The following is a 16599-nucleotide window of genomic DNA, read 5'->3' as shown; positions in this document are numbered from 1 at the left end:
CTTATGTTAGTGTGGAACCTCCTATGCTCCAGCTTGCACCCCTTGCCCCTTGTCCTGTCATTGGACATTGTCCTGTCATTCATTGGACATAGTCATTATCTACTCTAGGTGGTCCTGCTGTGGCAGGGGGGTTGGATTAGATGATCTTTTGAGGTCCCTTCCAACCGCTAATATTCTATGATTTTGTGAGCCTCTGGACATCGCCAAGAAGAGCCCGACTCCATCCTCCTGACACTCACTCTTTACATATTTATAAACATTAATGAGGTCACCCCTCATTAATGCTTCCCCAAGCTAAAGAGACCCAGCTCCCTCAGCCTTTCATCATAAGGGAAATGTTCCACCCCCTTAATCACCTTTGTGGCTCTGCGCTGGACTCTTTCAAGCATGTTTGCTTCAGAGAAAAATCAGTTTTTATGATTGCAAAATAGCATGCTGTTGAATTGTACATATCAATACTGTTTTTTTTATGGGGGTGAAGGGCAGGGACTGTCAACACATAAGGCCTTTGCCACCCAGAACATTGCTTTTGAGTTAGCACCTCTGATAGTGTTTTGAAAGTTGGGGGGGGGTTGCTTATTTTTTCGGGGCTCCTTTCCATTAGCAAAGAGTGGGAGGTACAACAGTGGCCCTGAAGTGCATCATGTGGGTTCCATTTGTCCATACCCTTGCACCTTGCAGAAATACTTTTCTCTGGGAACCTACTGCCTTCCAGGCCACTGGAAGTCTAGGCCTACATGCAGTGTATAGCCTGAAGATTTCCTGGGCTTCAAAAAGGCAAAAGCTGGCCCCTCACCAGTTCACTTATGATCCACATTGCTGTCTCTTTCTTTCACTGGAAAGTACACCAGTTTGTGAAGCTTCCTCACCCACCAACTTTCCTTTTTTACCTTCTAATTTCTTTCAACTTAAGCAGTTAAACGTTGGAGGAGATTGGCATTTCTACAAATACTTGCTTTGGAAAGATACTGGGTGATCTGAAAAATTAAACCAGTACCTTGTGTGTTCTGTAGAGTTAAAATACGTTAAAGCTTGACTATATACTTTTTACTTTTTTGCAGATCCAGTCTTGCTTATGGAGTTGTTGAAGAGCTGAGATCAATGAAAAAACATTTTCGCATGCAAAAAAGGATCATTTTGGTTTATCTGTTGTAAAATCATCAAGTGTGGCTCATCTACAGGATTTCTTTGCTGACATCTAAAGAACAAAGTGCTTTTCAACCTGTACTTCTGTAGCACTATGACTAACTGTAAAGGCAGATCTACCATCTCCAAAACAAATAGCAAAGTTCATGACAGAGAAGGTTTTGTAAACTGGACCATAAATCTTAACACAATTCAGTCTGATAAATTTTTGAGACTGCTTTTGAGTATGGTTCCTGTTGCTTACCAGGATGAAAGACACAAAAAAATAAATGGTGTCTGGCAAGATGGATTACAACCAGCAGGACACAATTTTAATGTTAGGTCGGAGCAACACACAGAGTACCATCACTTCTCAGAACCAAGTTTTCATGGTAGTAATGGGCACAGCCCATCCAGCTGTAGCCCTAAATATGATGATTTTACCAGTTATAATTACTGTGATGGAATGGGCGCTTCAGAAACAGATGCCATGTTGCAGGAAGACAACTTATCTAGTGACAGTAACGAAGATATCATTGTGGAAGGAAGTAGAAAACAGCCCAAAGAATCTAGTAGCATTATGGCATTACAGATACTCGTACCTTTTTTGCTAGCAGGATTTGGAACTGTTTCTGCTGGCATGGTTTTGGATATTGTACAGGTTGGTGTTTGCTTTGGAAGATGTTTTTTAGCAGGTGGTCTGTGAGGTTTATAATTCTAATGCATGATACTGTAGATGTTTACAATATTGAGGAGTAATTAGGTCTGTGTATGTGTACGGTGTATGGTTCTGCTGCTATGAACTCCTTTTCCTCACACCTCATCTTAAGCAGTTCCAATGTTTAATTTGGAGTCATTCAAGTCTGGGTGGATGTTGTCACTTAGCCACAGTGAGCTGGTGAATAAAACTGTTACCTTCTGCTTTAACTAAGGATAGAAATAACAGTAATCGTTCAAAATTCTGTTGACACTAATAAATGTGTACCTAGTCAAGTAGGAGTTGTAATTAACTGTGATGCTGCAATGCATAGGAGTTTTAAAAAATTAGAACAATATATTGCATTATCTCATCTCCTTCCGTGCCTTAAGTCTATGCAATTTCTGAAATACTGTATAGATTTGGTCCATGACGATGCATATGGTGTATGAAAATGTGCGTTACATTCATATGCTATATGAAATTCATATGGTCTATGAAATCCATATGAAGTGATTTAGAGCTTTTTTGAATATTCAGGTGTATGTAAGTGACTTTTTTATATAACATCAGGTATACTGAATACTTTGAATTACAAACATCAGTGGTGTGAACAGGACTGCAACGTCATGTCCTCTTTGAAATATAATTGTATTAGGTCCCAAGAAGCCAGATTATCTTGGTTTCTGGTAGCAGATTTAACTGATGGTAGTTATTCAGGGCTAAGATAAAACAGAGCTTTCTCTCAATTTTAAGACTGAAGTTTAATAACATTTTAAAAACCTCTTTTAGGGTATTATATCACTAAGACCCTACTGATACAGAATATTTTTAGGACTAGTTTTCAGTTTAACACGGTTGTAGATGTAGCAGCATTTCAGTGGAAATGAAAAAGTAACAGTTGCCTATGAAGTAGTTCTTTGTGCAATGATATTTGAGGAAAATTCTGGAGACAGTTTTATTTGACTAGCTTCTTTTCTTGCCTTCACTCTGCATTTTGAAAGCTGTATTTACTTTTATTTCCTACTTAATTTGTTTTTTAAAAAACAGAAATTTCTTATAAATGCAAACCTCATGGATTCTCTCTTCCTGTGTGAGTAATTCACAGAAAATATTTAAAAATCTGAAAGAACCACAATATTCAAACTGAAAGACAGTAGAGAAATTAATCTCTTTTGTTTTGTTTTGTTTCATTCAGCTTTAGGGTTTTCTTTAGCTACACTTAAAGAGTTTATGAAGTTAATTTAAAGAGGGGTAAAAGGTGACTCACTCAAAATCTGGAGAGATTAAAGGAAGCTTGGACTTCAACCAATTGCAATGAAAAGACACTTTTATACATCAAGAAACAGGAAAATAAAAACTGGCTTGCAAACTTTACTGCTTCCTTGCACTGTTTCACACCAGTCTTGTGCTTTTTTCATTTACATCTTACGAATTTGTTCTTTGTACAGGTGCTTTGTTTGTACTCTGTCAATATATGATGCACAATACAGCATAAGGATCAGCCAAAAGAGGCAGTTGTGCTTACTGCCACTACTGGCTTCCAACCAAGTGTTTCACCTTGTCTTCCTTCCCTTAATGGAATGTGTTTGTGCAGCTGGTTTTTGAGCTGGACTGAGATACATCTGGATTTTTCCTTCTCTGTTACTTTTAATCTTCATTGTTTTCCTAGTCCATCTCACCAAGAATGAGACAGATGTGACATAAAGAAAAAAATATATAGCTAGTGTCAGTACACTAGCTTATTCACCTTAAACTAAGCATTAAACTGTGATGTCACTAAAGCAGGAATTTGACATGTGACAGAATATGTTTTGAAAATGAAAATCTGAAGGCAACAAAGCGTTCTAATCTTGTTTTTTACAAACCATTTCATGGCTATTCTTTCCCAGCAGTAAATACATATGTGACTTCACATATAGGTAATTCTCAGATCTTGTTTGCATTTGAGAATCGAATCCTTTTATTTTAATTAAAAATAATAATTTAGGTGAATGAATCTGGTTATTCAAAAACCCTGAATACAAAGACAATTTACAGTTTTGTTAAACTTTAGTTAAAGTTGATAAATGATTACAAATTAAATACATGGATTGACAGACATAAAAAGTAGTGCAACATTTCAGTGCTGGGAACTCGGCACACAAAAAATTACGTCAGAGTTTGCTTTATAAAATCTGGGTTTTGGAAAACTGTACTTTCTTAAATTTCACTTAGAAATAAAAGAATAAATATAAGCTTTTTTCACTTACACTATTCATTTTGACAACTAATTCCTTACTGTTTTTACATGATGTTTCTACACATCTGGAAGGGAAAAGAGTACAATATTATTGTAAATTAAGAGCAGAATTCAAGAGCAGTCATAGTACTTGGTACTATTTTAAAGTCATGAAAAAAAAAAGACTTCAAATTAGTGACATCTTCTTTTAACTAGATTTATTTTAAGGCCAAGTTTTGTATCTCTTACTTTTGGTATTCTCATCTTTGAAGTAGTAATATGCAGTCATAAATCTATTTTATCTAGACAGATAACAGTTCTGGCTTTAGACTTTTAGGTCTACTATAAAAAGATCAATTTTTTTTTTTTTTTTTTTTTTTTGACGATCAAGTTATGAGTTACAGAATTTTTGGAATACTTTGCGGATGGTCTAAAGAGAATTTTTCGATTGAATGTTTCACACTGTATCGTTTATGTAGCACTGGGATGTGTTCAAGAATGTTACTGAAGTTTTTATCTTGGTTCCTGCACTTCTTGGTCTCAAAGGAAATTTGGAAATGACCTTGGCATCCCGGCTGTCGACTGCTGTAAGTAACTTTCTCTTCCCCTTCACTTTTCATATATATGTTGTAAATATTTCAAAAGGAAAACAAATCTTTGGAACACAAATGTTTTATGTTTATGGCTTAACCTGGTTGTTACGGGGGCTCTTTAAATCTGTTATTAAATTGGCAAAGTTAAAAAGGCAACCCTCTTCTAATCTCCACACATCAAAATTTTACTTCTTCAGTCCCTTCTGAGTCATCATTCAGAACAGATAATGTCCATTTTTTGAGATTTACGTGTGTATTCTGTAAGGTTGACAGATCTCTTTGGCCTTGAGGCGTTTGAATAGGCTAACAAAATGTGTATGTTTTGAACACATTTTTCTGAAGACCAAGTGGTCTTTTAGACCACTAAAGCATTGCTAACATTGCTATTCCAGACCTTTGTTGATCAAACTAAGAAACTCTTTTGTAGTTTCTGGCTAAATAATTTTATTCCTTTTTTTTGTTGTGGTGGTTTTTTGGGGGTCTGCTTATTTTTTGTGTGTGCCAACACTGTAACGTAGCATAACTAGTTTTTTTCCTATGTCTTCTTTCTTACATATTTGTTAGTTCTTTTCTACATCTCAGGGGATGTTCCATCCCTTCATTTTTCTAGCCTAAGCAAGCCAGATTACCTTACCATGTATCTTTTCTGTGTGTGTGAATAACTATAGTGAACTGAATGTTCCTATAATGTGGCTAAACTATTTCTGGTATCTGAACTGGGTATCTTTGTAAGACGCTGCCTAATGCAGTGTTTCTCCTTTGTAAGAATTTTTCTGTTCTCCAGCAAGGCCCCCACTCTCTGCCTCTTCCTGCTTGACTGAGTATTTCTAGAAAATGTTTGATCAAAAGTGTATATAACTCCAGATGAGACCTTACTATGGCTTTGTAGAATAGCATTTCCCTATTACTCTCGAAAACGGCTGTCGAAACTTTCTAGGTATACATGTACTTACTTGCCTAGCAGTGTCAGATTTAGACCTCACAGTCACTTTGTGATCAATGACTGTGTCCAAGTATTTCTCCTTTCGTGTTATTTCCAGCTGTCACTCCTATCCTCTGGCAGAAATACTGTTAGTCTGTATGTGCATGACCTTGCATTTCCACTGTTGATTTTCATCTGTTTCCATTGCTGTAATCTTCAAGGTCATTCAGTTTTTGTACAATATTACAATGCTTTGTATTGACAAGGTCTCACAGTTTTTTGTCATTAATAAATGTAATTGCCACATTATATTGAGTTATTGCCCAAATGCACACTGTGATGGACGTAGCTTTAGCAGTCCTGTGAAGGTTTGCTTGTGTCATGCCCATTATAGAAATTGATTGCTTTTGCCCCATATCCGTTCTTTTATACGTAAGAATTGATGTGTTTTGTTGTGTCTTTATCAATGGCAGCCTTTGCTATTCAGTCTTGTTTTCTGTTTGATTTTAATGCTCTTACTTTTCTGAGTATTCTTACTGTTTCTTAACAATATTTTGTGTTTAAACCTTACTGCCTTTACTGTCAGGCATGAGTACTTTTGTCTTCTACCTTAGGTTTTTTTGTGTTGACCTGTTGCTTAATTTGTTCCTGACTGCTACGGTTCACGGCCTGAGGACTGAAAGTACTTGTATTGCACAGTGAAAAATACAGGTCCAAGATCTACCAGTGCCTTACTGAAGGCTTAAAAAAAGAGGGTCAGAATCAGGTCCACCACTTCTGCTTCAGCTAATGGGATCTTTGTCTCAATTAAACTTATGACCTTTGCCAGATCATGACTCCAGAACTTCTCTGGGCCATCAATGGCTGATTTCCCCATCCTCACCAATGCCATCTTATTTGTGAACCTTGAATCTCTCAGGGGACATTTGGAAAAGGGGCATGCAGACCCTTTTTCTGCACTGGGAATCCTGACCTCAGTTCTCACTACCCATCAACTGTTACCAAAAGTCACGGAGCTGATGCCCCTCTCACACACACATGCAGATAAAGAATACTGGAGCTTCCACAATACTGGCTGCATGTTCAGTGGTTAACTAAATTTGGCACCATGAGGTTCAGGCCACACCCTTCCGCCCCAAATGGCATTCTTATGAGTATCCCAGTAACTGTGTGATAACGTGATCTGTAGATGTCTTGAATGTGATTTTTGAGAGCCAGTTTGGCCATTTGAAGCCCAAGCTCCTACCAAGACTCAAACAGTCCATTCTGAGAGGGCTTAGTTTGAGGAGTGTTAGCAAGTCTTACCAAGACATAAATCAGCTGATGCTTCAGAGGTTTTTACTCAAGCATGCCATGAAGGCTTCCTCTCACCCCAGTACCAGAAATTGTCACATGTCTGTCTTGGCTAGATCAGGTTAGCCAGCTCTGTTCATGTCCTTCTACTATGAAGGTTGATTAACTGGCTAAGAAGAGGTCAGCGAAGTGTACACTTTTTCAGACGGTGCTATGTGGCATGTGGAAGTTCTGGTTTCTTTGGCATTGCTCGAAGTCACAGCCAGAGCACCGCTGGCAGCAAGCTACTTCCCAGCTTTGCATGAACAGACCTGTGGGGTTTTTTTTTGTTGTTTGTTTATTTTCTAGTGCCTCTGATTTCCTTGTATGACCTGTTTCCTTCAAGAATCATGACAGACCCTGGCCTAAGTTACACAAATGAGTGAAATACTTTCCGGGACTTCCTTAGTCATATTGTGAGTTCGTTGGACATCCTTCACAGGGAGGAGGTAGAGGCTTGTCATGGTTCAGTGAGTGTTCACTCTTTTGCCAGTGGTGGCTCTAATTTGTTCTAGCTGGTGAAGAGCTCATCGGTAATGGTGTAGAGTGTATCTGTGCACATCACAGCGGAGGTTTAAGAGAACAATAGTGTACAAGATAAGAACCATATAGATTATTCATTATCAAGATAATTCTAACAAGATTATATTTAGGTTTTGTATGTCAAAAAACAGGAAAAAAAAGGCTTTTGTCTTGCAAAGAACCTTCTGACTTTCTCTTACATGTCTTTTTTCACACTCGACACCAGTTGCAATGTGCATGAGTCTGCAAGCGGACAGATCCCATCTAGTGCAAAAGCAAACAAATGCACAAGAATGTTTCTAATCATTAGTTAAAAAAAACAACAACCAAAAAAAAAAACCAACACAAAAAACCCCTGTGGAAACCTGTTATGTGTAACTTCTTACAGGTGACAGCTTGGGCTTAGTCGCCAGATTTGAATTTGCACTCCAGGACAGTTGCCTTGATTGCTTTGCTTCCCCCAGGTTTTAAAAACAGGTGCTGTGTCATATTGTATCATTGCTTACTGCAGAGTTTAATAAAAAAGCTTACTACTAGACCTGCAATTTATGTTCCAGTTCTCTCAGACCTCTATGAAAGAGCTTATTCTGACCTTTGCATTCTTCACATTTCGTTGACTCCTACTCTCTTTAGCCCTCCAGTCTTTGATCCTGTCATCCTCAGCCTAGGTGAAAACAGGAATGTATTAATTCAGGGCATACCTAAACAGTTATTTGGAGGCAGTTGTATGATTAATTTTCCCTTCTCTGACCTAAATTTGCACTAGCTGGCTCCCCACCAGATACTGCCTTTACAGTAAAGGCAAGACTGTGCCCCTGTGAATAGCTTTACCTTTTGAGGAGGAACTTTCTAACATGCATTCAGCACTGGAGCTAATTCATACCCTTCTTACTCAGCTTATAATTGCATCTGAATTTGTAGACATGCCTATGCTCTTGGGGCTGTAAACTAATTATCTTTACTTCATTGTAATTATTTAGTCAGCCAAAAAGTAATGTCTTGTTATCGAGTTTCTGTTATCCATAATACATTTGGTTTCAAGTGGTGTCTGATCACCTTCATTCTTCTTGTTGCCCAAACTCCTACTTAAGCACCTTCTTACTGGTCACTCACAATTTCCAATCCACTTTCGAATCAGTCATTTCACTAAGTCTGTCTCAAGACTGTGTTTTTAATCTACCTCAGGGCATAGCTTGTACTTTGGTGTTAGTGTTAATGTCAGCCCTACTCCCTCTGCCCACTGCTGCGCTGCCACAGCTGTGTGAGGTGTACTTAGGTCAACTGCCCATTCAAGCCGAATATTTACATTGTGTGTTTTGTATTCTTCAGCTTTGTTCTGTAGTTTCAATCACTCGCATTGTCTCGGTTCACACCGTTGCTTTTCTCCCTATTCCTTTTTCGTTTTTTAAGAGGAAGTAAAAAAAAACCAAACCACCAAAACACCACTCATCCAGTCATCCCTGTAAACTTAGGCAGACTCTTGTTTTGACTGTGTGTTGTCAGGGTTAGGCATTAGCAATATGACTTTACAAACCATTTGTTTAGGTCCATCTACTCCACAGTGTCACAATAAGCCTGATCTTACTTTATGGAAATCTTCAGCTGAAAGGTGTGGTCCTGCACTTTTTCTCCCTGCCAAGCCCTAAGAGCATTTGTGCTTGGTTACATGTGGTTGCATGTGATGGATCAGATAATTTTGTAGAAGTTAACTCCTTTTTGCTCCCTGAAAAAAAGCATTTCCCATCAAACCAGCAAGTGAATTTATATTGCCGTGAACTCACTCATGGACTTGGTATGTCTGGTTCAAGAAAGAAGACGTGAACATGTAGCTGATAGTAGGGGAGAGAAGAGCTGTGCCATTTGGCAGCAGCTCACTTTTAGGCAGGATTAAGCATTTTGCAAGTTTACTGTTTTAACATGGATTTTTGATATACTTTTCCAAAACTTCTTCAAAGCAGAAAAAGAGTGAACGTCTCCATAACCTGCCATTTCATTCATTTAGCGCATATATTTAAGAAGGATGTAAAGGACATTCTTATCTGCACTTCCTTAAATATTGCTGTAATATTTAAACTTAGTGCGTGTATTTGCTGAGCTTTGGCTGTACTTCGAACACTGTAAAATATTTATAGCATAGATTGAGATAAAGTGTCTTATTATATTTCTAAGTTTTTAAGTTAACATTTCTTTTACTACTTTGTTCCTCACAAGTCACTACTATCACAGAATGGAACAAAATGGAAAAGAAATGGAAGTAAAACAAACTGGAAAGAAATTATCAAAAGATGAAAAATATATGCATTAAGACTTTCTGTGTTTTGAGAAACAAGTTATCTTATAAATTCATGTTCTAAACCCTAAAGTTTATGCTCAACATATAAAAAATTGTTCAGTTGTCTCAAAAAGGAAGTTATTTTAAACATAGTCATACTGCAGTATTATGTCCTGTTCTTTAGATTTTGTCCTCTAACTCAAAAAAATAAGTAAAAGCAGGAAATACATTATAAAAGAGTATGTATGTACCTTTTCACTTCTGAGAATAATTTATTTGCTGTCTTTACAACTACTGCCTTAGGATCGGACTTATATCATTTACAGCATCATAAGTATTTAGCTGTTTTGTATAAATGAAAAGTTAGAATACTAAACAATATTAAATGTGGTTTCTGATCTTCCATAAGCACTTGTAGTTTCTCTGTGTAGTTTCATTGCAATCAATTAACACACTTGCATGAGAGTGTCTCTGTTCACACACACATGTATCTACAATTTTTTCTATTGGCTCATAGAATTTAAAGACTGTAGAAATAAGTTCAATCTAAACTGACTGAACACTGATAAGTTTCCCTTCCAGGCACTGATCTAATCACTGATGGTGCTTGGACATTCCTGGAATGTAAGGTGGCTAGTATAGCTTGCACGGTAAGCTTATGTTGAACAAGTTGCTATGTAAAACTGCATCAAGTTTGGCTACTTTTGGATAGATACTGTTAGTACAATTTAAAATCAACATCAATGCTTGACTTGAAAATCAAGTGTAGCTTGGTTTCAATGTGCTTTCAAAATATCCTTTTTTGTATGAGTTGAATTATTTGTGTATTTCTGCCTTGTTAGTGCATTTTCGAGTAATATAATTTTAAATCAAAGGTCTGAAATTATTTTGTAATTTTGACAGGTAAATATTGGAAAGATGGATTCTCCCATTGAGAAATGGAACCTAATAATTGGCAATTTGGCCTTAAAACAGGTAATTATAATGAACTTATTTGATTAACTCTTGTAAGTGAGCAAAGTTATTGGAAAAGTCCATCACAAACATTGGTAAGTGTGGAGATGGACAGTGTTAATGGGAAGCTAGCTCTGCTACACTGGCTCAAACTTAATATACAATGTTTGCATGACTGAATTTTTTTGAATGGTGTAGTTCTTTTCTAAGGGTATTTCCTTTTTAATTTTTCTGAGAGAGTATCTGAGGATGATTAGAGGAAATTTTCAAATTTGGCCAAACCTTTTAAATTTGCGTTTGCGTTGTATTCAACATTTAAAGGAAGTATGTGATGGAGCTTTTGAATAATAAACAATATTTTAAATAGCTGAGTCATTTGAGGAAAGGAATGTTTGTTCTCCCAAGCAACTATTTCTTAAGATTGAGACCTGCTTCATGTTCATATGTTATAATATAACATGCTTAAAAAATAGGTGAAATGTTTATGCTGTGACTTCACTGTATTAAGTGGCTGAGGAGCCTCTGTAGGCATTTCAGCTTTGGCTGCTGGTAAATCCTCTTTTCACTGATTTTACTTTTGTTGTTCTTGAGTCTCTTGAAATGCTGGTAAAGCCTTTTCTGGTGGCATAAGATTTTTCATCTTGATTATCAGAGGTTATCATCATCTCTGCAAAATGGATAAGCATGCTCCCTTTACACCTTGCAAATAAATGGAGATAGGAGGAAAGAATAACAGAAAATTATTCTGTAGTCCTCTTAAGTCTATCAATTATTTTAAGAATTGTTCACCTTCTTTTTCTTTTCCAGGTTCAGGCAACAGTAGTTGGTTTTCTGGCAGCAGTGGCAGCAGTTATATTGGGCTGGATTCCAGAGGGCAAATACCGCTTTGATCATTCAGTCCTTCTGTGTTCTAGCAGCGTAGCAACTGCCTTCATAGCTTCTCTTTTACAAGGTAAAAGCAGTACATATGTTACTTTTTACAGTTACTCTGTTTTCTGTGGATGCTGAATATACATTATGTTGCTATTGCTTAACAATTTAAATCCGATAGGGTATAATACATCTGAAACACAGCTGAGGATACAATGCCCTTTTGCAATTTCCATGTAGACCTCCATATTGCATTCCTCTCCTGTCATATTCTTTGAACAGGTTTGATTTGCGTGACCTCCTGAGCATATCTAAAACAAAAAGAATGTTTTTTAGATTTTACCTAGTATGATGGAGAACTTTTCTCCCTGCTTTCTATATTCATTACTGTACAAAATATATTCGTAGTACTAAACATATAGAACTCAATTAAGGTCAAGCTCAGCTGAATTCAAACTTCCTGGTTGCTGCTTATATGTTAGTTTGTGCTTTGCTTTGTATCTGAAGTGAACAAACTGGCATGTTCTTTGAAGGTTTGGACCAAGTTCAAGTCCTCCTCTAAAAACAGTGCCAATGTCTGTCTAGAGCTGTACAGCAGAATGAATTTAATTTTCTCTTCCCGGTTAAAGGGAAGAGAAATGTCAGGGAACATTTAACAATAAAAGATGGTACTTAATGGACATGAGAAGGCAAAAAAGTACTTCTACTTGTGACATATTCTTAATGAAAATACATAGTCAGTAGTCTTAATAATAGTAAGTCAAGTAAAATGTTTATCTTCCTTTTTTTACTAATTTGATATGCTTACTTACGTAAAAATTCCAAAATTGTTAAAGTTTTGCATGGAATTAAGAGCACACACTTTTTTTTAGAGACTATGAAGCCATTGAATTTGATCACATGCAGAATTAAGAGCAGCCAGAGAACTGGGGACCATGAGAGCATTTTTTCTGCTTCTCATGTATAATTCGGACACGTAGAGAAACTTTTGCTGTTATCTGGTGATGGGCCAGCACAGTAAATTACCTTCTAAGCTTCATTCTCCTACATGTGAAACAAGTGCTTTTGAAATATTGTGATCCTACAGGATCACTTCAGTTCTTCCTTTTGAGAATTTAACGGAGTGTAACTCCTTAGGCAGTTTCTCTGAAAGTGAACTCCTAATGTAGCCTACAATACATAATATTGCTAAATTACATGAAAATTATAACACAAATTTTTCCAAAATTCTTTAAAATAACATGAAGGATGGTATACACAGGTGAAGCTTTTATGTGTATTATATGACAAAAAGGAATATACTCAAGTTATGCTAAAGAAGGTAATGTGTTAATAACAATGTGAATTTTATTTTTAGTAGCTATTTGCATTCTTCAGGGAAATGCCTCTTTAAAAGTTAGTGTTGCTGTTTATAGGAAAAAAAACAGGAACCAACATCCTCAATTTAAAATGCTTTAACTGTATAGCAAGTAACACTTTTATATGTTGTCTAGTTTTTAGTTTATGATGTAGCTTCTTGACTTTTGGTGCTAAGTCCATGACTGCGAATCTTGCACAGTATCAGATGTCAAAGTATTTAATTTTATGTTGTTTTCAGCCTAGTATAGTTTAAATTTCAGTCACCTAAAGTTAATAGGGTGTAGAAAAAATACACTGCACATTTTTTTCTTCAGAAAATGACTGATTTACAATTTTAATAGTGATAATTCTAATCATCAGCAAAATAGTTCATTGCACAGATGGTTCTTTTTTCTGTGTGTGCTTACTGTATTTTTTTTAATATATAAAGCAATTTTTTAAGATGGCTAAAATTTAAAAATACAGCTGTCAGTCAGGTGGGAAGAACAGTCATCCTGGGACAAAAGCACTGACTTCTTATTTATCAAGTGTGAAATTGCTGGTATCTTGGAATTTTGTGTGAAGTTACAGCAGTAGAAATGGTTACAGTACTGTCGTCTCTGTTGAATCTAGGTATAATAATGGTTGGAGTTATTGTTGGATCAAAGAAGACTGGTATTAATCCTGACAATGTTGCCACTCCTATAGCAGCAAGTTTTGGAGATCTTATCACTCTTGCCATACTAGCGTGGATAAGTCAGGGTCTTTATGCTTGCCTTGGTAAGTAGGTTTCTGAGTGTATATGCCTCCCTAGGAACCTCTTTTGGTTTAGGAGGGTGGGGACAAGGTAGGGAGGGAGAGGTTTAGAAACACTTTTAGTTTGACTGACTTTTTGGTCAACATTTATACCGTTGAATGATGAATCTTGGGTTGCAGCATTATGCCATGATCTTTTTTAAGATGATAGAAATCACTTACCACAATTTTGGCACAATCTACTAATATCTGAAAGACTCTCACAGTATCACAGTCAATCTACATGTGAATTAGAAACTGTCGTTGCTGAATTTACTCTGCTTTCTTGGGGTGGAGGGAAGCTGTTTTCATCCCCACCCCTAAATCAAATATTTGCTTCCCAGAGCCCTTTTGAAGTATTCTTCCTTTGCACTAAGGGGAAGGAGTTGAACTAGCTATCTTGATCAGCTGCTGGGAGAGCTCTGCTTTGAGATTTTTTTTTGTTAGGGAGTGGTTTCAGACAACATTGAAATATATCTTGAGCTGCAGCTGTGCCTAGAAATCGAAATAACAATAATTTAAGTACTTTGAGTAACAATACCAAGTGTACAACAAGTCTGTATTCAAAGAAGTGAAGCCTCATTGTAGATTGATTTGTGTTTTGTGATTGCTATGCCTTTTAAATGATTTACGCAAAGAATATTGTGAGTTTCCTTCTGATTCCTTCCAAGTGCTTTCCAGCTCCCATTGCAATAACTTCTTGTTTCCTCATCTTCCTTACTCCAGTTTCCAGAATCGATTTCCTCAGCTCTTTCCTACCTCTTGTTTCCCTCACAGTGAGACGCTTCCATGTCTCCCTCCTGTTCCGTGCGCCTGTGCTTGATTTTACCAGCATTTCCTTCTGCTTTTCAGTACATGAAGTAACTACTTCCACCTTCTCCAAATAATGGCCCTACTCTCTTCTGTTTTCTTTGTTTTGTCTTATAAATTTGGTGACTATATTTCAAACATAGATCTGCTAATTTAACTATAGCCTTCTTCAGAACGGCAGTTCTGCCATGAAAGATGAAAACATGTATAACCATTCTGAATAGCTAAGCAGCAAAGGAGAGGCCTTCGCTGATTACCGGGCAATGATCTACTCCTACTTCATGCATGAGTTCTGTCTGGCTTCCTGATGACAGATTTTTACTGTTCACTTACTTTCCCAGTAATAGCTATGAACAGGTGAATTACACATAAACAGCTCCAGACTAATTTTCTTATGAATGACTTTTTTTTCAGTCTGCAATTCTTCTCTTCTACTAGTTATTTGCATTTTTCTATAGTCGCTTTGAAACTGTTTTTCTGATTTCTAGGCCCTGTGCTGTCTAAATCCTACTCTCTTAAAGGAGCAGACCACTGAAGAAGGTTCATTATCACAATGATGATGTTTCTCAAACAGCTCAAACCAGGACAGTCTGCTAAAAATGAATATGCCTGTAGTTATTATTATTAGAATCATGCTCAGATAGTAGCTGATGTAATGAAATGCTTGGTTGTCAGAAAGGAGTTGTGAGCTTGGAAAATGAGAATGAGGAACTCAAACAAATCGGTCTTTTTCTTCCCGTTTCTTCATCTCCCCCCCAAAGATACAAAAACTGTGAAAACATTTTCCCACAGAAGGAGAATAATGTTCAGAACAATATTTAAAATTAAATTATTGCTGCAACTGACTCTTTCCATGGAAACTATTTAAAGTATATTGTGTTTTAAAAGACATAGTTGTAGACAGTTATAGTATAGTATACCATGGGCCAAATTTTGTGTTGTTTGGAATTGTTTTACCGGACATGTTGATATCACCACACACATACTTTACGCCTATGCTCATTGTTCAAGCCTTTTTACGTAAAAAATTGAGCTGTTCTGTGTAAGTTTTACAACATCAGTCAGAAAAGATATATAAGACTCAAGCTACCTTGGTGTGACTTGCCATTTTGTTTCTTAGTTTCCAACTGATGATTTTATATTTTTTAGTATTTGATTTTTTCGTATTTAGAAAGTGTTGACATCGTCAGCTTAAATGTGTCAGTGTGCAATACAGACATTTTTAGTATTTTTGTTAAAACTGAAATTGTATTGTTCATTTCAAAACTATATTTAAATTTATTGTATTCTAATAAAATAACTTATTTCTCAAATACCTCCTTTAAATACTTCTTTTAAGGAAGTTTATAGACTTACAATGAAAGGAAAATTGGTAACGTTTTTTTTTAATCTCTCTTCTTCTTTTCTCCTGATGAGAAAAACAGAGAGGAAGCCTCTATTCTCATGAAATATGGTGTTTCTAGCTAATGCTAGGGGTGGGGTAGTAATTGGAGTTTAGCTCATTAGAGCCTGTTTATCTACATTTATTGCTATGCCCAAAAATCTTACTAGACTGGAACATTGGGTTGTTCTGCTTAAAATAGATTTCAGGTCCCAACAATTTATGTGTTTGATTTGGATTCGGTTCAACATTAGGGTTTATGCTGGTCAGTGACATGCCAGGGAAGCTGGTGTACCAGCTAGGTGGAAACGAGTTAGCTAGGATTATTGGCATATACTAGCTATCTGAGTAGGTGTGGAGTTGGAAGAGGTTGCCAAATTTGGGTTAACACTGAGATTAGACTTGGGCCTAGGGTTATGATTAAAATTTATTCTAGTCAGGACTGTGTCTGATTTAAAATAATTAATGCTAAACTTCAGGCTTTAAAGGTTAACTAGTATTTCAAATGAAGTTTCTTAGAAACTTACGCCCTATAGGTCAAATTTCATTTTGGTTTTTAAAATTTTGCTTTTTAAACTACGTTGTAATGAATATGCCAGTGATTTCTCATTTGTTTCCTAAATCTTTTCCCTACAAGTCTTAGTTTCTTATGTATTTGCATTGTAATGTTCTCTATATGATTGCCTAAGTTGAACCCATATGACGCAACAACAGTAAATCATTAATACTGAGTCTTACTAGTTTTAAACAGCTTCCTCTACTCCTTT

The 16599-nt window shown here is 36.5% G+C and overlaps 1 protein-coding gene across 2 annotated transcripts in view; it reads left to right on the top strand.

Annotated features, from left to right (window-relative positions):
- Positions 1–1240: 1240 nt before the first annotated feature.
- Positions 1241–16599, top strand: part of SLC41A2 (solute carrier family 41 member 2) — a 46447-nt gene continuing 31088 nt past the window's right edge. The window contains exons 1-5 of one of the 2 annotated variants that reach the window (XM_009947897.2): positions 1241–1786; positions 4523–4630; positions 10588–10659; positions 11446–11590; positions 13480–13626. In XM_009947897.2, the coding sequence (XP_009946199.1) occupies positions 1241–1786; positions 4523–4630; positions 10588–10659; positions 11446–11590; positions 13480–13626 (1018 nt within the window). Of the gene's footprint in view, positions 1787–4522; positions 4631–10587; positions 10660–11445; positions 11591–13479; positions 13627–15883; positions 15905–16599 lie in introns of those variants that run through there. The other variant, XM_086468353.1, reaches the window with a different exon arrangement.

Source organism: Leptosomus discolor, chromosome 1 (assembly GCF_034619465.1).
Source record: "Leptosomus discolor isolate bLepDis1 chromosome 1, bLepDis1.hap2, whole genome shotgun sequence".
Classification (NCBI taxonomy): domain Eukaryota; kingdom Metazoa; phylum Chordata; class Aves; order Leptosomiformes; family Leptosomidae; genus Leptosomus; species Leptosomus discolor.
Note: the sequence above shows the minus strand (reverse complement) of the source record. Positions and strands in the feature narration are given on the sequence as shown.